The sequence below is a fragment of the Entamoeba histolytica genome, genomic scaffold (assembly GCF_000208925.1).
Source record: "Entamoeba histolytica HM-1:IMSS scf_1104750518205 genomic scaffold, whole genome shotgun sequence".
In the NCBI taxonomy this organism is placed as follows: domain Eukaryota; phylum Evosea; order Mastigamoebida; family Endamoebidae; genus Entamoeba; species Entamoeba histolytica.
In genome coordinates, this window is record NW_001915107.1 from 1 (window position 1) to 23,356 (window position 23,356).

The 23,356-nt window shown below is 23.8% G+C and overlaps 9 protein-coding genes across 9 annotated transcripts, besides 3 other annotated features; 4 read left to right on the top strand and 5 right to left on the bottom strand.

Annotated features, from left to right (window-relative positions):
• Window positions 1-243: a repeat region.
• Window positions 244-776: 533 nt separating this feature from the next.
• Window positions 777-1,110: a repeat region.
• Window positions 1,111-2,040: 930 nt separating this feature from the next.
• EHI_124820 (uncharacterized protein) lies at window positions 2,041-2,886 on the bottom strand (the record flags this gene model as incomplete). Its single annotated transcript, XM_644347.1, has 1 exon — window positions 2,041-2,886. The coding sequence occupies one exon, from the start codon at window positions 2,884-2,886 to the stop codon at window positions 2,041-2,043; it is 846 nt and encodes a 281-aa protein (XP_649439.1).
• Window positions 2,887-2,957: 71 nt separating this feature from the next.
• On the top strand, window positions 2,958-3,917 carry EHI_124830 (uncharacterized protein; the record flags this gene model as incomplete). Its single annotated transcript, XM_644348.1, has 2 exons — window positions 2,958-3,120; window positions 3,184-3,917. The coding sequence occupies 2 exons, from the start codon at window positions 2,958-2,960 to the stop codon at window positions 3,915-3,917; spliced, it is 897 nt and encodes a 298-aa protein (XP_649440.1).
• A 1,742-nt stretch (window positions 3,918-5,659) lies between these two features.
• Window positions 5,660-5,732: a repeat region.
• Window positions 5,733-5,829: 97 nt separating this feature from the next.
• On the top strand, window positions 5,830-9,948 carry EHI_124840 (ABC transporter, putative; the record flags this gene model as incomplete). Its single annotated transcript, XM_644349.1, has 1 exon — window positions 5,830-9,948. One exon carries the CDS (start codon window positions 5,830-5,832, stop codon window positions 9,946-9,948), a length of 4,119 nt encoding a protein of 1,372 aa, XP_649441.1.
• A 37-nt stretch (window positions 9,949-9,985) lies between these two features.
• On the bottom strand, window positions 9,986-10,496 carry EHI_124850 (40S ribosomal protein S11, putative; the record flags this gene model as incomplete). Its single annotated transcript, XM_644350.2, has 1 exon — window positions 9,986-10,496. One exon carries the CDS (start codon window positions 10,494-10,496, stop codon window positions 10,026-10,028), a length of 471 nt encoding a protein of 156 aa, XP_649442.1. The 3' UTR covers window positions 9,986-10,025.
• An 828-nt stretch (window positions 10,497-11,324) lies between these two features.
• Window positions 11,325-14,588, top strand: EHI_124860 (protein kinase, putative; the record flags this gene model as incomplete). The annotated part of the gene is made up of 1 exon (XM_644351.1): window positions 11,325-14,588. The coding sequence occupies one exon, from the start codon at window positions 11,325-11,327 to the stop codon at window positions 14,586-14,588; it is 3,264 nt and encodes a 1,087-aa protein (XP_649443.1).
• An 85-nt stretch (window positions 14,589-14,673) lies between these two features.
• Window positions 14,674-16,323, bottom strand: EHI_124870 (HEAT repeat domain containing protein; the record flags this gene model as incomplete). Its single annotated transcript, XM_644352.1, has 1 exon — window positions 14,674-16,323. The coding sequence occupies one exon, from the start codon at window positions 16,321-16,323 to the stop codon at window positions 14,674-14,676; it is 1,650 nt and encodes a 549-aa protein (XP_649444.1).
• Window positions 16,324-16,557: 234 nt separating this feature from the next.
• Window positions 16,558-17,292, bottom strand: EHI_124880 (inorganic pyrophosphatase, putative; the record flags this gene model as incomplete). The annotated part of the gene is made up of 1 exon (XM_644353.1): window positions 16,558-17,292. One exon carries the CDS (start codon window positions 17,290-17,292, stop codon window positions 16,558-16,560), a length of 735 nt encoding a protein of 244 aa, XP_649445.1.
• Window positions 17,293-17,491: 199 nt separating this feature from the next.
• On the top strand, window positions 17,492-20,083 carry EHI_124890 (kinesin, putative; the record flags this gene model as incomplete). The annotated part of the gene is made up of 1 exon (XM_644354.1): window positions 17,492-20,083. The coding sequence occupies one exon, from the start codon at window positions 17,492-17,494 to the stop codon at window positions 20,081-20,083; it is 2,592 nt and encodes an 863-aa protein (XP_649446.1).
• Window positions 20,084-20,130: 47 nt separating this feature from the next.
• EHI_124900 (importin alpha-1 subunit, putative) lies at window positions 20,131-21,597 on the bottom strand (the record flags this gene model as incomplete). The annotated part of the gene is made up of 1 exon (XM_001914028.1): window positions 20,131-21,597. One exon carries the CDS (start codon window positions 21,595-21,597, stop codon window positions 20,131-20,133), a length of 1,467 nt encoding a protein of 488 aa, XP_001914063.1.
• Window positions 21,598-23,356: the final 1,759 nt, after the last annotated feature.

Genomic DNA, 23,356 nt, shown 5'->3' on the forward strand with positions numbered 1-23,356 from the left:
TGGATTAATGAATAAAGAAAGTAATAAATTAATTAAAGAATTAAAAATTGAAATTGACATCGAGAAAGAAGTAAAAAACCTTGTCATAAAAAACATTATAGATGTCATGGAATACTACTTCAATCACAACCAAACATACTCCGTAGAGCTACTAGAAGAAGAAGACGAAGGGATTGGATTAGTCTCCCTTGAGCCAGGAAGAATAGAACCTAATTCTATTAATATTTAATTAATTGCTTTTTAATTATCTTTTATATTTACTTTCAATTTATATTTATTCTGATCTGATTTATATTGTTTTTATCTTTTATATGTTGATTTTATGATTATATCATTAATTATCATTTCTTGATTTATTTATCATTTATTCTTATTATTATTTTGTTTTTTATATTCTATATCATATATTCATATCATTTTCATTTATATTTTATCCATTATTACATGTTATAATAACATAACACTTATGATTGATTATATAATAAATATCATGATGAAATTATACACATAAATAATAAACATAAAAAATAATAAAATATTTTTCATCAATAAAACAATATTAGTTATTTTGCATCATTAGATTAGACACTTTTTATTGAATATTTCTAATTTTTACATTAAAAATACACTTTTTATTTCTTCTTTTCTTCTTTTATTATTTTTTTCTTTTATTACTTTTATCTTCTTTCTTTTTATCTTTTTCTACTTCTTACTTTATTTTTATTCTTTTTATCTTTCTTTCTCTTCATTTCACATTATTTGCTTTTTTCTTTGTCATATAAAAATATCAATATGAAACATTGTTCCAATATAAAAACATAATATTGTTATTGAAAAATAAATAAATCAAAGAATGTTTGACAATATCAAAAAATATAATATCTAATGAATAAAAAAGAATAAAATTATTCTAATATTTGATATGATTAATATTTCATATCATAACATTAATGGAGATAATTGAAGAAAAGAATTATTATTAAATTAAAGAATAGAAGTAATAAAATAGAGATATTAAGAGATATAAAAATAAATGCAGTATTAAATTCAATAAATAGTTTAATAAATATCTTAAATATTAAATTAATTAATGAAATAAAAATGAAATTGTAAAAGAAATTAAAACAATATTATGCAAAAATAATGGATATTATTAAATATTAATTGTACATTAATTATACATAATATATTCTTTGTAGTTTTTGATTGAAGAAGAGTCTGAATATGATTAATTTCTATTGAAAGAAACATTAAATAATACCTCTATTATTACTTAATAAATAGTTATTATCATTAGTTTATAAAATATATTAATGAAATACATCATAACTATTTATTATTATTTAAAATGAATCTTATGAAAAAAAAGAATATTATAGTTATATTAGAATTATTAAATGTAGTTATAAGTATAATATACTATCTACATTAATTTATAAACTATAAATAAATGAGAATAAAAATCAGTTGGATTGTATAAATCAATAATACTTAGAAGATAGAAATAAAAATAAAGATTATATAATAACTCTCTTTCTAAAATTGTTAAAATATTAATAAAAACAAGAATAGAAAGAAATATAACCAAAGATAAGTTTATTAATTAACAAATCAAAATAGCTTTAAAAATTCTTATTATCAATTTCTTTGAATATAATTTGTATTTAATAACTAGAAATTATTAAATTTATTATTTTATATTTTTATAACACAATTATTTTTTGTTTGATTAAAACTTTATATAATCATTAAAATGTTTATTATTTATTGTTTCATTGTTTTTATTATTCATTACTTTCTTTTAATATTCTATTATGTGTATATTTGTTCTATTTTATATGTTATTAATTACATCACTCATTCTTCAATTATTTAGTATAACTTTACTTCTTTATATTACTTTCTTTTATCTTTTATGTTTATTATTGTATTACTTTTTCTTATGTTATTTCAATTTCTCTTATTTATTATGTTTCATTAATTTCTATTAACAAATACCATTGTTAAATTAAACTTGAATTTATATAAAAAGTATTTATTTTAATCATCCGATATTTCATATACTTCTACATCTCTTTGACTTTCACTTGTTTCTTCTTTATTTTCTTTGTCTGTACCTTTTTCTTCTTTCTCATTTGAATTTGAACTTGAACTTGAAGTTGAACTACTTTCTTTATCTTTGGTTTGATATGTGTGTTGTTCTTTATTATTATTAAAATATGTTCCTGTACTACTATCACTCATACTGTAATATTCATTTAGTTCTCCTTCATCATTTTGTTCATCTCCACTCATTTCTGTATTATCATTAAAAATACTTTCTTTATCATTGTTATTATTAAACTCACTGTCATATTTCTCATTTGAATATAAGTCTTCAATCTCACTTTGGTAGAGTTGGTTAACTTGAAATTCAATCTCTTCAATGTCATCACTCTCTAATTCTACTTGTTTAATTATTTCTTTGATACTTAAATTTTCCTTAATAAGACTTTCTGTCTCATGTTCAGTTTGTTCTTTGAGTGTTTTTTCTTGATATTCTATATTTTCTATATTTTCTTTTCTTTGTTTTTTAATTTCTTCTATTTCCTTTCTAATTTTCTTGTTTTCTTTTTCAATTTCCTTCACTTGTTTCTCTTGTATTTCAATGCCTTTTTTTATTTCTTCAACTTCATTCTTCACTTCTATCCCTTTATTCCCTTCATTTGAAATTTTGTTCATTTCCTCAATTAACTCTTGTGCTTCTCTAATAGCCTGAAGCGTGCATTGAATCTCTGTTTTCTTATTGACCATTTCATTAATTCTTTTCTTGCTTTCATTAATTTCATGAATGCATAAATAACTTTTGTGTTTGCAAAGTGCAATTTGTTCTTCACTTCGATGCATTTCTTTTTGTTTTTATTTTTTGTTTTTTGTGTGAAGAACTAACCCTGAACCAACACAACCACTTCTTCTACATGACAAACAACTCCATCAGTATTGGGAAAATCATTGCACAGAAACTTTCTAATGAAGAGCCAAGTATCAGAGATGCAGGATGGAAAGAGGCAAAAGAAGTTTTAATGAAAAAAGACACAAATGAAGAAGTTATGAAAGAGATTTGGATTGGACTTTATTTTTGTTTGTTTATTCAAATTATAAGAAAGAGGAAAATAAATAAATAAATAAATAATTAAATAATAGGGTATTGGCATAGTGATGGAAGAGATTATCAAGAAAAAGTAAGAAAAGAAATTACATCAATAATGAATAAAGAAGAAATTGACAAACACGAATGCATTTTATTTGTAAAAGTTGGAATGGAGACATTAGAAAGATATTGGGATGAAATTGATTATGTTAGAATAAAAAAATATGAAATGTTATTGTGTCAAATGATTCAAAAATATTTATATTTTATTTCACAACATGGATGGAATATTGAAATGATTAAAGAATGGAATGAGTATTTATTAGAACATGTTGTTCCACTTCAAAATAACCCAATTTCATTATCATTTTCAACAAAAGTAGCAGACTATTATTATGATTATCTTAATGATGTTATATATATTGATGAAGCACCTGAACCAAATGAAGAAGCTAAAAATGAGTTAGCAAGATTATTAATAAAGTATTTAAAGAATGGAAAGATTCAATCTCTTCATAAAAGTTTTGAAGAAGCACGTGAAAGATTACAAACGGAATTATATCATTACATTAATTTAGGAGATATAGTTAAAAATTGTCGTGTTAGACCAGTCAAAGAATTTAATAAAACACCATTATTAGGATGTGGTATGGAAAAAGTAGAGAAATTAAGAGCAATAAAACAAGAAAAACGTGATAAGAAAAAGAAGGACAAAGAGCGTAAAGAAAAGATGAATAAAAAAAGAAAACAAAAGGAAGAGAAAAAACCAAAGAAAGTTTTAAATTAATTTAATATTAAATATTGATTTTATTAATCTTCTTCTCTTATTAATTTAATTTATTAGAATTTTATTTCTTTTTTTTATTTCTTTTTTTTATTTCTTTTTTTATTGTTTATATTCAAAATCTATCTATCAACTATAACAAAACATTGGTTAATTCTTATCATTCAAGAAGTGGTATTAATAAAATAATTTGTGTTTGTCGTATCAAATATTGTTATTATTTTATTATTTAAAAAGCAATTAATTAAGTATTAATACTATCATTTCTTTCTTTTTCTTTGTCTTCTTCATAAGTGTTTCATCATTCTTTCTTTTAGAACTAATCATTATTATCATATTAAAAATATTTATCATATTAATTCACATCGTTTATTTATTGAATATCATTACTATGAATTAATATTTCTAAAATAATTCAAATGTTCAAATTAATATCTGAAAATCTAAATAAAATACAAAATCTTTGTTGAAATGAAATTTATATTTATTTTCATGGTTTTAATTTATTTTCTTTATTTTCTTTGTTTTATTTTTGATAAAAATATGTTATAAACTTCATATTTCTATTTTCATTCCTTATTTTACTTTTGATATTATTTTTAAACATTACTTTTATGTTCATTCATTATATTATTATCATTATTTGATTCAACAGTAAATATTCTATATTTGTTTTTATTTATGACATTATTATATTATTCTATTTCTTCTTATTATTTATATTCTTTCTATTATTTTCTACTTTCTCTTATTATCTTTGTTTTTATTCATTTTCTCATCTATTTCTTTTATCTATATATTAAATCACATTTTATGTTTTTATTTTTTTTAATCTACTCTCTTTATGATTTTATTCATTTTCTGTTTATCTCTTGTATTTGTCATTTTATTTTCTATGTTGTATTATTCTTTTCATATCGTATTTGATTTCTATGTTGTATTATCATCTCTCTTCTTTTTTTTCTTTGTTACTTCTTGTGTGTATTTGCTCATTCTTTTATCTTTTTCTTTTATTTTTATTTCTTCTTTTATTCTCAATATTTCTCATGTTTTGATTTGAATATTCTGATTTAAATAGATTTATTTATCTTTTATTTTATTGTGTTTTATTACAATTATTATTCTTTGTTTGTATTTAAATATTTCAAACTAACATTTTGTTCATTTTCTTAGTTATTTTTTTTGTAAATACTTTGTATTCTTCTTTATTTATTATACAATTTATATCTACTTCAAGAACCAACGTTTTTATTATAAAATAATCAGTATTTGTAAAACATAAATGCTTCTAAATGAAAGTTTATGAAAATAAAACCAATTAATTGCTATGATTGAACTATTTGTTTTTAAAGAAAGTTGATTTTGTTATGTGTTTAGAAATATAAGAAGAAAAAGAACAAGAATAAATTGACTTGGAATGAACTAAACTATTTTTGAATCTATTTCATCAATTCCTTTTTCAGTCTTTGTACCATATAATCTTTACTTCTTATTTTACATTATTAGGTTTATTCGAAATGAATACAAATACTTAATGAAGAATGAGATTCAGATGGTTGAATGAAATAACAATAAACACATTCATCATAAATTAGAACAAACAACTTACATACAAGTAGAACAATAAAGATGAAAAGAAATTATCTATTTGAATTACTCTCAATTAATGAATTTCTATTTAACAAATTAGAAAGATAACTCACATAATAAATGAATCAATGTATTTTCAGTCTAACATTATCAGTCATTTTACTAAATTTTAATAAAATAAGTTTCTATTCTTCCTGATTCTGTGGAGAATAATTCTATATCATTTTCTATTTTTCATTAAATAAAATAATAAAATAATAGTAAAGTACTGATAATAAAATTTAAAAAAAACAAGAAAAATAATAACTCATTATTTATAGAAGTTATGTCAAATTCTTTTCAATGTTTTGGTGAATTTGGATTTATTACATCAAAAGAAATTAATCCATGTTTTGAAAATTATATTTTATTCCCATTACTCAGTTTTTTTTCCATATTGTTATGTTTATATTATTGGAAAACACCTTCATTGAAAGAAATAAAAAGTAAAACGTTGTTCAATTTGATTTCTTTTAGTTTAATAATTTTATTAATTATTGAGTCTCTTCAATACCCGCATCACTTGTTTCTTGTTGTTATTTCATTTTCTTTATTTTTATTATACCATTTATCAGATAAAGTCATTATTTTTTATCTCCCTTCTTCATTATTTTGTATTATTTGTTGCTTTCATCAGCACACTTCTCCTTCTTTACTCAGACTATTATGTGCATTACTTTCTTCAATTCAATTGTTGTATATTCTCTTCTTTTCTCCTAAGCAAGGAGTTTCTGACAAAAATTTACTTACACCAAAATACTCTTTAAATTTAATAAATAAATGGACATACTCATTTATAACTCCATTATTATCATTAGCACAAAGTCGTTTATTAAATTCATCTGACCTTCCTGAATTACCACGTGAAGTACCTGTTTTAGAAAAACAATTAAAAAAAAGTTCATTAATGAAAGCGATATTTGTATGTTATTTTCCTAGGTTACTAATGACAGTTCCTTATTTCATTATAATGATAGGAACAGAAACAATTCTTCCTGTAATACAAAAACATATTCTTATGAATTTAGAACAAAATAAATCTATTTTATGGTTATCTCTTTGTATGTTATTTATTCCATTAATTTCTGCATTTGTAAGACAAAGAAATATATATTTATCTTCATTAATTCACGTTCAAATAAAAAAAGAATTAACTGATATTGTATTTAATAAATTGCTTATTGTACAACATGCAAATAACTCTAAAATAGTGAATATTCTTAACATTGATATTGATCGAGTTGTACGTTTTTTGGTACATATTTTTGATCTAATTGATATTCCTGTTTCATTAATAATATGTTCATTTATGTTGTATGACCTTGTTGGTACAGCAGCATTATATGGAATTATAGGACTTTTTATTTGTGTTCCAATAACATTAGTTATTGCAAGTTATCAAAGAAAAATGAGGTTTGAATTAATGCAACTTCGTGATAATAGAGGGAAAATAACAAATGAATTACTTTCTAATATTCGTGGAGTTAAACTAGAAGGATTAGTAGATATTGCCCAACAACGAGTTGAATGTTCTAGAGAAATTGAACAAAAATTAATAAGAAAATTATCAGTTGTTGATGGATGTATGTTTGGAATTACTAGACTTCTTCCAGCAATTATTTCAATGATTACTTTTAGTGTTGCATTAAGAAGTATGGAATTATCAAGTTCAATAGCATTTACAACATTATCAGTATTTCAAATGTTACAACACCCCTTAAGTTTTCTTCCATTATTAGTACTTGGATTAACTGAAGCTAAAGTTGCTATAGAACGAATTGAAAAATTTTTAAATAAAAAAGAATATGAAGGAATTAAAAGAATAAAAGAAGAAGATAACACTTCAATTAAATTAAAAGGAAGTTTTGGATATAAAGACAAAATGATATTAAATGATATTAATTTAGAAATACAAAAAGGAAAATTAGTAATGGTTATTGGACAAGTTGGATGTGGTAAAACTACATTACTTAATGCAATTTTAGGAGAATGTAAACACAATGAAAATTCATTTAATGGAATAAATGGAAGTATTGGATTTATTTCATCAACTCCATGGTTAAGAAATGATACAGTTCAAGGAAATATTTGTATGGGAAATGAATATAATGAAGAACGATTTAATACAACAATTAGTCTTTGTCAATTAGAACCTGATATTAAAATTTTTCATGATGGTATTAAAACACAAATTGGTGAACGTGGAATTACATTATCAGGTGGTCAAAAACAAAGAATTGCATTAGCTAGAGTGATATATAAATTATATGATATTTATTTAATTGATGATGTATTATCTGCAGTTGATCCAAATGTATCAGTTAAACTTTTTAAAGATGTAATTCAAAATGAATTAAAAGAAAAAACAAGAGTATTATGTACACATCAATTACAATATCTTCCATATGCAGATCAAATTATTGTATTAGAAAATCATCAGATTGTTTTCAATGGAAATTATGATGATTTTATTCAAACTGAATTTATGAATACATTAAAAGATATGAAAGAATTAACAAAAACACCTACTACATTATCTCCTATTCCTATTAAAAAAGAAATAAAAACATTAAATCCTTTAGAATCTCCTTCTCATTTAAATGAAACTTCAAATGAATTAATGACAAAAGAAACTATTGAAAGTGGAATAATTAAAGAATCAGTTTTTAAAAAATATATTCAAAGTGTTGGTGGTTTACCATCAATTATTATTTATTTATGTATTTCATTTGCTGTTAAAGGTTCATCAACATTATCTGATTATATGTTAACATATAATCCAATTCCATTATTATATTATTTTATTTTACAACTTATTTCAGTGATATTTACTTTATTAAAAAGTATTATTGAAACACGACTTGGTACAAAAGCAACAACAACTTTACACAATTCAATGTTTTATCATGTTATTCATTCTCCTTTTATTTTCTTTGACACAACTCCAATAGGAAGAATTTTAAATAGATTTACTAAAGACATTGAAACAATGGATACTCAATTAAAAAGAGTACTTTCAATTTGTATTCTTCAAGTCCTCACTATTATCTTTGTATTATTATTAAACTTACTTTCTTCAATTCTCTTTATGCCTCTTTTAATTATTTTAAGTTATGTTTATATTTCTATTATTATATTTTATATTGACTCAAGTCAAAACTTACAAAGACTACAATCAACAACTAAATCACCAAGACTATCTATTATATCAGAAATTGTTCCTGGTTTATTTACTATTCGTGCACAAAATTTAAATCAATTATTATTTGACCAACAATCTGAATTATTTGATATTCATCAAAGAACTACTTATTCTAATTCTCTTGTTGATAGATGGTTATGTTTACGTGTTGATTGTATTGGTGCGTTTGTAATGTTTGGGAGTGTTATTGCAGCTTCACTTGGTGGTGCATCAGTAGCTGGTTTAGCAATCTCCTATGCAATGAATGTAACTCGGTCATTAGTGTTTTTAATAAAAACATTTTCTGATGTACAAAGTAGTTTTGTCTCTGTTGAACGAGTTTTAGAATATTGTGAATTACAAACTGAAGAAGACATTGACCAACAACAAAGAGACTCTTTAATTGACTTTGATCCATTACCAATAACCAACAATAAATCAACAGAATTAAACACCCCTCAAATTAATGTTGAAGACTTAATTCTTAATAAAAAATGGCCTATTGGAAATATCGAATTTAAACATATTACAATGAAATACAGAAAAGAATTACCTGATGTTTTAAAAGATATTTCATTTAATATTCATCATGGAGAAAAAATTGGTGTTTGTGGAAGAACTGGAAGTGGTAAATCATCTCTTTTACAAGTATTGTTTAAAACTGTTTCAAACGTTAGTGGAACAGTGATGATTGATGAAGTACCACTAAATCAAATTCCACACCATATATTAAGAGAACAAATAGGAATAATACCACAAGACCCATTAGTATTTCAAGGAACTATTAGAGAAAATATTGACCCATTTAAAAGAAAGTCAGATAAAGATATTTATCAAATCTTACAAGATATGAGTTTTGATAAAGAGTTTAAAGGTCTTGATGACTTAGTTGAAGAAAATGGAAAGAATCTTAGTTCTGGTACCAAGCAATTACTGTGTATTGCACGAGAATGTCTTAGAGATTCAAAAATCATATGTATTGATGAAGCAACTTCTGGTGTTGATTATGAAACAGATCAATGTATCCAAAAAAGTATCAGAACGTTTATGAAAGATAAAACAGTTATTACTATTGCTCATAGAATTTATACGATTATAGATTACGATAGAATTATTGTTATGGATAATGGTATTGTTCAAGAGTTTGATACTCCACAAAATCTTTTAAACAATACAAATAGTTTGTTTTATTCCTTTGTAAAACAACAAAATGAAGAACATTAATTTAATTAAATTGGTATTAAAAAAAAATTTAAATTGTAAAAAAAGTAAAGAAATAAAGTCAAATAGATTTTTCTCTTTTAGAAGATAGCAAATTGTTTCTTATCACCAGTTCCTCTTGATGTGAACTTAAGAACATTAAATCTAACAGTTTTAGAGAGTGGTCTGCATTGTCCAATAACAACATGGTCACCTTCTTTTAATTGTCTAAAAGCTGGAGAACAGTGAACAGCAATATTCTTATGTCTCTTTTCATATCTTTGGTACTTTGAAACATAATGGAAATAATCTCTTCTAACAATAATAGTTCTTTTCATATGGCATGATTTGACAATTCCAGATAATGTTCTTCCTCTAATAGAGACATCTGATGTGAATGGACATTTCTTATCAATGTAAGTACCTTTGATGGCTTCAGCTGGAGTAACAAATCCCATACCAATTTGTTTGTGATATCTCTTTACATTACCAAAGTCAATTTCTCCCTTTTCATTTCTAGAATGATGGTGGAATACTTGTTTTTGATAAGCTCTTTCAGTTTGCTCAGCCATTCCCCTTCTCCAATTTCTTAGTTCTTTCTTCAAAAACCTTTTTCTTTTTTTTTTTAGAAAACCTATTTTTTTATTATTATATCTTTAATATTCTTTTTTACTATTCTTTTTTATTTTTAAGTAATATAAAATCATTTTGTTATATATAACGAAAATCATTTTTTTTACAAAAACTAAAGAAAATTTAGTTATTATACTCAAACACAAAGTTTAAGAGATTATAAAAAAGTTTAAAAATATATTTTTCAAATAACAAACTTTTTCAATAATCAATGTCTTACTTCTTAATTAGTTTTCTAAAAAAAAATGAAGAAAAAACTATATTTATGGTTATTATTAAAGTCAAAATAAATAATTTATCAAAAGAATAAATAGTTAAATAATAATAAATAAAAAAACTGAACTATTAATACGTAACTAACAAGGTTTAACAAAAATAATTTCAAATACAGGTGTTATAATTATTTATTTGAGGAAGTGAATGAATTTTTGTTATAGTAACAAATAAAATAAAGTAAGAAAAATGAATAAAAAAAAAAAAATAACTTATTTTAATTTTTTTCATAACTAAAAAAGTATATTTTTTCGACATAAATTACAAAATACTTGGAATGTCGAAGAAATTAAAAACGACAAAATAAGATAAAACACAGAACACTTAAATGAGAAAGTCAAAATTGATAATAAAAAAATAATAAAAAAGATATTTAGAAGAAAAAAAAATAACAACTAACAAATGATTCAAATCAACGATGTAACAAATAATAACAAATGAAAAAATAAAAAAAGAAGAATGATCTTATTATTGAATTAAAAAAAAAAGAAGAGATGAAGTGTATTACCATTCTTTTTTTATTTTATAATATTTTGAATTGTTTTGGATATGATGTTATTGGAACTGGTTGTGTAGATTATTTAAATGAAACTGTATGTTTAAAATGTGGAGATGCATATGATAATAATGACTTAACTTGTAAAACATGTCGTGAGTCTGATCCATATATTGCTATTTCTAAATCAAATATGTTTTATGGAATGGATGCATCTGAGAAATGTATTGCATACGATAGTGTCACAGTATTATCTCCTTATTCTATTCCAACTTCATTAGAAAATATAGCTAAATTAAATACATTAAAAGTAACATATTTTAATGGTGGAATGCAATTTTTATATCCACAACCATGTGCTACAAAAACTGTTAGTCGTACTCAATATGTTTATGGTATTTATTTTGATGTACCTGTACAAAATTCATCAGATACAACAGGAAAAGAATATTCATACCAAGCAACTATTCAATGGAATAATGTAAATAAATTTCAATGTAATGTAGTAGAATTAGATGATAATAATCCTCTTAAAGCTGTTAATGAATGTTTAAGTTCTGGAGAATCAATATCTGGTCAAATGAATTGTAATTGGATAGGTAAAATGAATAAACATTATAAATTATTTATTCACTCAGACCGTCAGTATAATTCTTCTTATGGTGGTGGAATTTCATTTAGTTTAAAACAACCTTTATTTGAACCTTATATCCCTTTTAATGCTCGTGCTGTAGAAATGTTAAATCAAACACATGGAGATTTATATTTAAATGTTCCTATGAAGGTTACAGGTTTTTATGGATATCCAGTTTGTGCACCAAATCATTATATGAAATCAATTAGATTTTCTGCTGAATTAATTGAAGGTGTAAGTCTTCTTGTACGTTCTGTAAGAACTGGAATGAGATATGTTCAGGAATATGATTTAATTAAAGATCCTACAACAAATGAAGTTAAAGAAAGATGTATTGCTTTACATACATCTGCAATAGAAGGTAAATTAGAAAATCAAGGAATTAATCAAGGATTATCTTTATTAATTAAATACAATTCTTCTAAACCAGCAGATGGTATTTATAAAGGAATGAATTATCAAAAATTATATTTTGCTTATTTAACTACTGAACCAGAAGAAGATGACTTTCTTAAAATTGCTATTGTTTGTCCTAAAGATTGTAACTCTAATATAAATGCAGGAGTATGTAGTTATAGAAGTGGAGGATGTATTTGTTCAAAAAATAAATATGGAAGAGCATGTATGGATATTTGTTACGATAATGTAACTAAAGAATATAATAAAGCTTATGGAGACCCTTCGTTGTTGTGTGAATATGGTGTAAGTCATTGTTCAATTGATTGTGAATGTGATGATGAGTATCAAGTTATTAATCATCAATGCATTAAATTAACTTGTTTAAATAATGTAGAAAGTGATAGTAGTTTAGACTGTATTAAAGGTACAAATAATTGTCAAGATAATTGTATTTGTATTGAAGGGTATAAACCAAGAAATCAAGAGAATCCAAGTTTAGGATGTATTTTATCAACGTGTGGAAATGGAAAATTAGATGAAGGAGAAATATGTGATGGAGGATATAACTGTCTTGATACATGTCAATGTGCATATAATAATATGGTTTCAGATGGATCACTTGGATGTAAAAATAAAGCTACATTAGCTACATGGGCAATTATTGTTATTTGTATTGGAGGAATATTATTAGTTATTACAATTATAATTTTATCTGTTACATTAACTTCATTTGTTATTAGAACAAAGAATATTGACCTTAGCATTTATCGTCAACAACAACCAATTTATTATTATGATATTACAAGATCAACTGCATTAAATGTAATTGAATCAACAAGTGCACTTGTTGATCCACATCCAGCAAAAGATAAATATCGAATAATAATTGATCATAGTAAATTAAATTTTGGAACAGAAGATAATCTTGCAGAAATAGAAGAAACAAGATTTGAACGATTTGTTGTATCAAATAATTCATCAAAATATATGTTATTAATCTTTCATACACCAAATAATCCTAAATATGTATTTCATTTTATGCCACAAGTACATATATTACGTTCACATTCTATTAAAGTGTGTACATGTTTTATGACACTTCATTGTACTACAAAGATATTTGGATTAAAAATTCATGTAAGTTGTTATTTTAGTAATAAAAGAGATGTTCTTAATAATATTAGTACTTTATTAAAAGACAGAACATTTGCAGAATGGGATGAAACTTGTAAAAAAGAAATGGATCAAAATATGAAATTTGTTAAATATAAATTCCATGGTTCTTTTACTATAGAAACAGATGCAGTTAATTCAATTAATCTTGATATGGATGAAATTCAATTATTGGATGAACCTATTGGAGAAGGTGCAATGGGAACAGTTTATGTTGGAAAATATAGAACAATTTATGTTGCAGTAAAACAATTTAAATGGGAAAATCTTTCAAATGAAGAAATGGAAGAATTAAAACAAGATGTAGTAAGAGAATGTGATTTATTAAGTAAATTACGTAATCCATTTGTTGTAAATTATGTTGGATCAGTTACATATATTCCACAAATATGTATGGTTACTGTATTCTTTGAGTTAGGATCATTAAATAATTATATTCATAAAGGAAATAAAGAAGGTATTATTTTACCTTTTGCCTTAAAAAATAAAATACTTCTTGATACTGCTAAAGGAATGAATTTCTTACATAATAATTCTATTCTTCATCTTGATCTTAAACCAGATAATTTGTTAGTTAATTCATTATATGCTGACTCTGCTTGTTGTGTTAAAATTACTGATTTTGGTACTTCTAGATTTATTCAACGTTTAAATAAAGATAAAGGGCTTGGTACTCCTATGTATGTTGCACCTGAAGCATATCAAGATATTTATGATTGTCCAAATGATGTATTTGCTTATGCAATAACTGCATGGGAATTGTTTTATGCTGAAGAACCATATAAAGAATTCAAATCATTATTTGATATTAAAAACTTTGTTTGTGAAGGTAAAAGACTTCCTTTAGATGGTCCAATGCCAACAGAATGGAAACATTTAATAACTTCTTGTTGGAATCAAAAACCATCAGAAAGACCTATTTTTAGTGTCATTGTAAATGAAGTTGCTAAATTTGAAAATTTAAGTCATCCAGAACTTGATGTTGGAGTAAATTATGAAAAAATTAATGAACTTACTCAATCTAAAAAGGAAAAAATAAACGACTTATTAAATTGAATATTTCTTTTTTTTTGTATTTGATTATTAAATAAAATAAAAAAGAAAAATAAAAGAATAAAAAAAATTTGATTTTATTGTAAATTCAACATAAAAACTGATTAACACTTTCTATTGCCTTTGTTAATTCTCCAAGAACATCAGCATCTTTATCATTTTTAGTTGCAAGTAATGCTGGTTTAATTCTAGTTTGAATAATATTACCTGACACTAATGGAAGAATAACAATAAAAGTTTTAATTGCATTAAAACGGACATTAGGAACTTTGTCTGTAAGTAATTTAAGAACAATAGGAATAATAATTGTAGTAATAGTTTCAGCAGAAAGAGATGGAATAATTTGTGTTATACAATTCATACAAATAATTCTATGATGATATAATCCAGAACTAGCTAAAGAAATTACTGATGGAAGAATACGTGATTTAACCCAATCAATACCACATGATGCAATAAGCTTTTTAATATTTTCAATAGCCTTTACTCGAATTGCATAAACTTTATCTGTTAGTATAGATACACTTACTCGTACTAATTCAAATTGACATTCGGTTAATTGTTGAATTAATTCAGGAATTAATTCTATTGTTTGTAATCTACATCTCCATGATGAATCATTTACTAATTTCATTACAGTAGCAAGTACTTTTTGAGATAATTGAGATAATACCATAACATGATTTAAATAATCTAATGTAGTAATTATCTTTAGTTGTACTTCAGTACTATTGTCTTGAAGACAAGTTTCAATAATTTTAAATAAATAATTTTGACAATTTGCACGTCCAATTTGTGGAGCTATTTGTGTAATAGAGGCAGCAAGTGATGAACGAACATCAATAACTGGATCAACTGATAATTTCTCTGCCAATGGAAGAATTTCACTAATAATAGTTTCTGGTGGAATTTTCTTTGTAATGTCAGCAATATGACTTGCTGCCATAGAACGAACATGATCATCCTCATCATTTAATAAATCAAAAGTAATATCTTGAACGTCTTTGGTAAGTACATCTCCAGGAATTGCGTCACAACATTTACCAATATTAACTGCACAAACATATCTAACATGCCAACATGGATCACGAGCAAGTTCTTTAAAGTAATTAATATATTCTTCTTTACGACAAAGATAAGGAAGACATTTACTAAATCCAATTCTTACTGAATCAATTGGGTCTTTAAATAAAACGTCTATAATATCTGATGGCATATTTTCAACTTTTTCTATTCCACAAGCAACAGCTTTTCTTATAGGTGGAAAAGCTTCTTGTGATAATTCTCTTATAACAGTAAATACACCATCATTTTCTGGTAATAAACAAATTAATTTTGCAGCTGAAATTTTTCCATAGATTGAAACTTTACATAATTCTTTAATATATGGGAGATAATCATTTTCGGGATAGATAGTTATTATTTCAGCAAAACACGTCATTGCCTTTTCTCTTATATTAATCTCAGGTGCACCAAGCAAAATGTCAAACAATGGATATAAATTATATATTTCTTCTTTTCCTAATATTTGTGTAAATAACGGCAATTGGTCAGTTGCAAAAAGATCTAACTCTTCTTCTTCAAATAGCGAATGAACTAAATTTACAATAATTTCTTTAACAGTTTGAATTTCAAGTTCTGGTAATAGGATAGGTAAATATGTCAAAGTTTCCATTCTTATCTCAATATCTTCACTTCTTAAATTATCAAGAAATGATTCCAATGTAATGTCTTGCATGGATCTTATTTTTTATCTTTTCAGTTCTTTTTTTTTCAACTATTCAATTTCATTAGTTTTTTTATTTTTAGTTTCTTTACTATTATTCTAGTTTTTTTCGATTATTTTTATTTTTTCATTTTGTTTTTTTTTTTAAGTTAAATTGTTTATTTAATAAAAAACAAAAAAAAAAACAAACACAAAATAAAAAAAAATAAAAATAAAACATAAAAATCAAAAAAAGGGAGTTTAAGTTTAGTCTAACGCCAATTTTGATAACTTCTTTTGAGTTGTTTTAAGTTTTCTGTATTGTAAATGAGTCTCATTTATAATATCTAAAGTTGATTTTTGGTTAAAAGCCTTTCCACCATAAGCGTATTTATTTAACTTCTTTCCTTCAGCAACTTTATAGACGCGGTACCATTCTCTAATTTCATCAACAGTTTTTTCAATATCATTAGCAGATGTAATGGTTTGAGCAAGAGGATCATTTACATTAATTCCAATAACTTTCCAATCAGTTTCACCTCCATCTAATAATGCTAATGCACAAATTGGTTTAATTTGAACAATTTCACCACGTGCAACTTTCTTTTGAGAGATATCAATGATATCAATTGGATCATTATCTCCAGGAATACCAACAATAGAGTCTCTTTCAAATAAATCTTCCCAAGTTTGGGGAACAGCACCATAATGATTTAAAACATTTCCATGTTTCATATATCTTAATGAACCATCTTTGTTTAAGTCTTGTTTGATTGGATTAAATTTATTTGTTGTTGATATTTCCATTTTAGCGTTTGTTCCTCTTGGAATTTCACAAACCATATTAACAACATCTTTACTTACAAATGCTGGAATTTTATGCCATGGAGAAATTTTCTTTCCTTCTTGTTCAAAATAAATTCGGTAATCTTTTTTACCTAAAGTACCTACAGGCTCTGTTCTAATAGTTCCAAAGTTGGGGACAATAGAAGTAATTGACATCTTTGTTTTTTTAAGTTCTCTTGATCTTTAAAAATTTCCATTAATAATTCTTTCATTCTTTTGATCTTGTATTTTATTCACTTTTTGAACCTTTTTATTTGTATTTTTTTTTTGTATTATCTCGTTTTATATAACATCTTCTATTTTTTGATTATTACAAACCGAAAAATAAAAAAAAAATCTCAGAAAAATATAACGAATGAATATTAAAGTTTATGTCCGTTGTCGTCCTGGAAAAGAAAATGAACATATTGCTAATATTCAAATGGATAATCAAAATTTAATTGTTTCAGGAAAAAAATATGAATTTGATCAAGTCTTTTCATCACAAGTTAATCAAAATCAATTTTGTGATTCTGCATTAGAGGGGTTTATTGGGAAAGTTATTGATGGGTATAATTGTACATTTTTTGCATATGGACAAACAGGGACTGGAAAGACATATACGATGGAAGGAGAAGAAGAAAATGAAGGAGTTATTCCACGAGTGATAAATGAATTATTTATGACATTAGAAAAGAGAGGATTAAGATATAGAATGAGAGTGACTCATGTAGAAATATATAACGAAAAAGTATATGACCTTTTAAGTGATGAAAGAAAAGAATTAGCTATTAAAGAAAGAAAAGAAGGAAATGGTGCATCACCAGAAAGTGCAACTGAATTAACAGTAACAAAAGAAAATGTTCATCAAATATTAGCAAAATCTTCAGGACAAAGAAGAACAGCAGCAACAGATATTAATACTAATTCATCAAGATCACATTGTATTTTTACAGTGACAGTACAAATTATTAGAGACAGTGATTTTGAAGGTGATTTTGTTGTTCCAGGAAGAATTCATTGTGTAGATCTTGCAGGAAGTGAAAATAGTAAAAGAGCAGGAATTATTGGAGATAAAGTAAAACAATTAGAAGGGATGGCAATTAATCAAAGTCTTTTAGCATTAAATAGAGTTATTATTGGGGTAAGTAAAGGAGATAGTTATATTCCATTTAGATCATCACCTTTAACTCGTATTTTACAAGATGCATTAGGAGGTGCTAGTATTACTGCAATGGTAGCTACAATATCACCTGCACAAGAAGATTTAGAAGAAACATTAAGTACATTAGAATATGCAAAGAGAGTTAAAACAATAAAAAATACACCAAAACAAAATGCAAGTGTTAGAAAAGATATTTTTCTTCAAAAAAAATTAGATAAAATTATTAACTTAAAAAAACTTATTACTGAAGGAAAACGTAATGAAAAACCACTCACAGAAGAAGAAATTGAAATATTACAAATGGAAGTTGCTAAAGTTAATCAACAAAATTTAGAAATGCAAGCATTATTTGCACAAGCAAAAGGAGAAGTTAGTGCAGCACAAGACCAATTAAAAAGTGCAATGAATTATATTCATTTGAAAAGACAAAACGAAATTGAATTAAAAACTATGCTTGGAAAAGTAGTGAAGTCAATAGAGATTTTAACAAAACAATCACGAAAATTAGAAGATATTTATGAAAGAAATAATGAAAAGATTAAACAAAACGATGATATTATTAAACAAATTCAAGAAAATGAAAATGAAATAGAAAAAAAAATAACTGAACAAATAGAAGAAGAAAAAAAAGAAATTCAAATGAGTTGGAATGTAATTGAAAATAAAATAGAAGAAAGTGATAAAAAAAGTATTATAGAAGGAATTAATTTTGAAGAGTTTAATCAACAGTGGATTTATAAAGATACATTGGGTAGAATGGAAATATTTTGTAAAGAAGGATTAAAACAAGAAAAAGAAAATAAAGAAAATGTTATAAAAATACTTAAAGAAAAAGAAAATATTAATGAAGAATTTCAAGAAAAATTAAAAACAATTGAAGACATTGAACAAAAAGAAATTAAAGAAAAAGAAGAAGAAATGGAAATTGTAAATGAAAGTTTAAAAGGAGTTATAGAAGAATTAAAAAAGAAAAAAAAAGAAAGTCAAGAATTTGAAGAAATTATTATACAAAATGAAGTAAAAAGAAATGAAAAAAGAAAAGAAATGATAAAAAGTTTAAATGAAAATATTCAAAAGCAAATAAATGAAAATAAAAAAATATTAATTCAATCAATTGAAAATATGGGAAATGAAATTAATAATACATTAGATGAATGGGTCATTTCAGATAATCAAATTATTGATGAACATTTAATTGAAAAAGATAAAAGAAATATTAAATATAAAGAAATATTAAATCAACAAATTATTAATCTAAAAGAAATTAATCAAATTATTATTCAAAAACAACAAAATAGAGAAGTTATTCAACAAAATACAATTCATCAATTACAATTATTAATTCAACAAATAAAAATTTTAATTAATTCATTTAAAGATCAATCAAATATTCAAATAATTAAAATTAATGATGAAAATGATTTATTTATTAGTTTAAGTAAACAATATATTAAAGAAATTATTCAAACAATTGAATTAGGAATTGGTGAAAATGGAATTGTTGGTGCTTTAATTAGTCAAATTAATGAAATTATAAATAGAATGAAACAAAAAACTTTCCTAACAAAAGAAGTTCAAAATGAATGTTTAATTATTAAAGAAAAATTAAATGAAATTAAAAGAAAATTATTATCGGAAATAAATAATATAAATGAACTCACTTTAATAGAATTAAATTCATTAGAAACTCCTCACATTCAACCAGTTACTGTTCCATTATTTACAGTAACTAATAAATTATCTGAAGTTCCATCATTTGGTCTTCGTTTATCAGAGAAATTAAAACATTTAGATACTTTATAATTTATTATCAATTATTTTTTATTACTTTGTTTTGTTTTTTTTAATTTTTAAATTTCTGTTAATCCTTTTTCATTCAAATCATCTTTTGGATAATACGTTTGTAGTAATAATTCTATTCGTTTTTTACTAAGTGTATTTAAATCTGCATTATTACTCAATTCATTTAATATATTTTCAAGTCCTAATGAATCAAAAACAGTTTGAACGTCAACACCTTTCTTAACTCCAAACTCCAGTAAATTTAAAATAGAACGTAATGTAATACTAACGACTTGTTTTGTATTAGGAAATTTAATTAATATAGAAATTAATGCAGCAACTACTGTTGGATAATTTGTAAGTAATAATATAAGATGTTCATCTGATTTAAAATAAGCAATATTTGCAATAGTATAACTCATTTCTTTTAATATATCTTCAGAAAATGAATTATTTAATAATCCATCACAACAAATTCCAATAAAATTAGTATTTTTAACAATATAAGATGCATTATCCACTAATTCATCTCCTGCAAAATTACTTACAGCCCAAAGTATTTCACGAAATATAGCAATTTGATGGTTTGTATCTAATAATTGTTTAAATACTTCAAACAAATTTAATTGTATTAATGTTTGACAAAAGTTAGAGTCTTTACTTGATAGATTTCCAAAGAATCTTAACGCTGGTAAATAAACTAATTTACTTTGTGAAAATAAAAAACCCATTGCCCCTTTTAATAATTTTTTATCTTCAAGAAACCCATCATATGCTCGTGATTCTGCTATAAATGATAATGACCATAAGACGTCTGACATAACAGAATCATCTAACCTAACTTTATATTCTCCTACTGTTGTTTGATAAATAAAATCAAATATTGCTTTCATATTATGTGGGTCAAGAACTAGTCTCATTCTACAAATATTACAATACATCCATGATACTACATGAAGAATTTCCATTGAATATCTCTCTTCTTCTAATATTATTTGAACTTTTGGTATTAGTCCATAATTAAATAATAAATTTATTATTCTTTCTCCATCAACACAAATATTCGCTATTAACCACAATGTTGTTCTCTTAACTTCATGACCTCTTTGAAATAAATTATCTAATACATCTAAGAACCCTGATGTAATTAAATTTTGTGAATATACTTCGCTGTTTTTCTCTGATGTAAATGATACTAATAACTTAATAATTTCTTGAACAACTCCATCATCTAATTGTGGTATTAGTTGAAATAATGATTTACACACTTCATGTTGAACTATTAATCTATTAGTTGTTTGATCTCCATTAAGATAGCTGGTTAATATACGAATACTCATTAAATCTCCTTGTTTTGCCATTTCACAAACTGTTTCAATCTCCTTAATTGGTGGTAATAATGTCACTTTATCAGTATCAACACATCTTCTAACAGAAAGCATCCCTTCTCTTTTCTTTGACCTTAAGTCTGATAGTTGGTCTTGGCGTTCTTTTACTACTGACTCAAATGTAGTTGTTCCTCTTAAATTAGACATTTTATTCTTTTTAAGTTTTTCTATTATTAAAAAATAGTCATATATAGCAAAATAACTCTTTATTTAAACCTAATTATTAAAATATTATTTTCAAATAATTTTTATTAATAATGACTTTCTTTCTTATGCAAAAATTACTTATAAACTGATTCAATTTGTTTTTATAAAAGTTATCAAATCTCTAAAATATCATAATCACTTCATTCTTACAACCTCCATTGATAATCTTGATTACTTCTAATCTTATAATATCTTGAAAAGACAAATGATTTGACTAAAATCTAATCTCATTATTTTTATATTTTTTTTAATATAAAAACATTTGACATAGAATGAAAATTACACAAAACTAATCAACAATTGGTTTTGAAACAATTTGTAGAATGTTTATATTTGTTAAAACTAATTAAAATGAAAAAGATGTATATTTAAAAGCATTGAATATACTAAAAAAGATACTAATGAGAAGTAAAGAAAGAGAAAAGTACCAGAAATAAAACAAATAACAAAACATTGAAATAAATTTAAAATCAATACCTTTTTTAAAATAATTAAATACCAAAAGTTTTTTTTTATAAATTGTTATATAAACAATGAATTACATCATTTTAGAAGATTTCAAATCTCTCTTATAATTACAAAGATAATTTAGAACTTCTTATTTTCATATTTTAATTATTTGAATGAATTATTATTACTTCAAATTTATTTCTTTTATTTTATTATTCATTGAGTTTTTCTTTTTTAAAATTGTTTTTTTTTTTAATTAAATAAAAACTAAGACATTACTTACTTCTTTCATTAAACTTCTTTGCTCGTTTCATTAGATATAATTAAATAAATTATTAAAATATTATGCTAATGTAATGAATGATGCATGTTATTTTATTGTTTTTCAATAAAAGTGTTTATGTTAGTTTGAAATAGTTTCATAATACATTAAAAAGTATAAAAACAAATAATTATTGAATTATCGAATAAGAGTTGTTATATGAAAGTGAGAAATTTTATATAGAGAGTTTAAACAAATTTATGGATATTGATTTTTATTTCTTTCAAGACAAATTTGTTATGAAAATAATAAAGTAGCTATCAAAACACACTATTTCTTCTTTCTCTAATTAATAAAGTCAAACATATACGTATTAATAAACTAGATGGAATATTAAGTAAAATTATATGAAATTGTGTTATTTAACAAAAGAATTTATTTTGTTATTTTTTTTTATTGAGAATAAATGAATTAATTTCAAGTAATTTTAAAAGAAATGAAAAACAATGAAATTTCATTTAGTTTCAATATTAAAAGAATAAACAATTTAAAAAATATTTTTATTTTGTCACGATATTAATATGATATATATAACATTTTAAAACATTCAAAGTTAAATAATAAATCAAAAGAAATAAAAAAGGACTAAAAAATTTGATATTTTTTGAATTTTGAAATAGTCAGAACTTATCTTTTATCACTTTTTTCTCCTAATAAAATTTATGACAATATCGTTATTCTATAACAATGAGTAATTATCTAAAGAATGACCAATTGACGGTATATGTCTTGAGACCAAAGTCAACAATAAAATAAGTAAAGAAATAAAGTAGAAATAAGAAATATGCTCAAAAGGTGCCACACAATTGTTACGTGGCGAAACAATAAAAAGAACTACAAGAAATAAAAACATAAAACATGTTTACTCTTTTCCTTCTCATTGCACTAAGCAGTGCTAAGGTTTATTTCCATGAAACATTTGAGAAT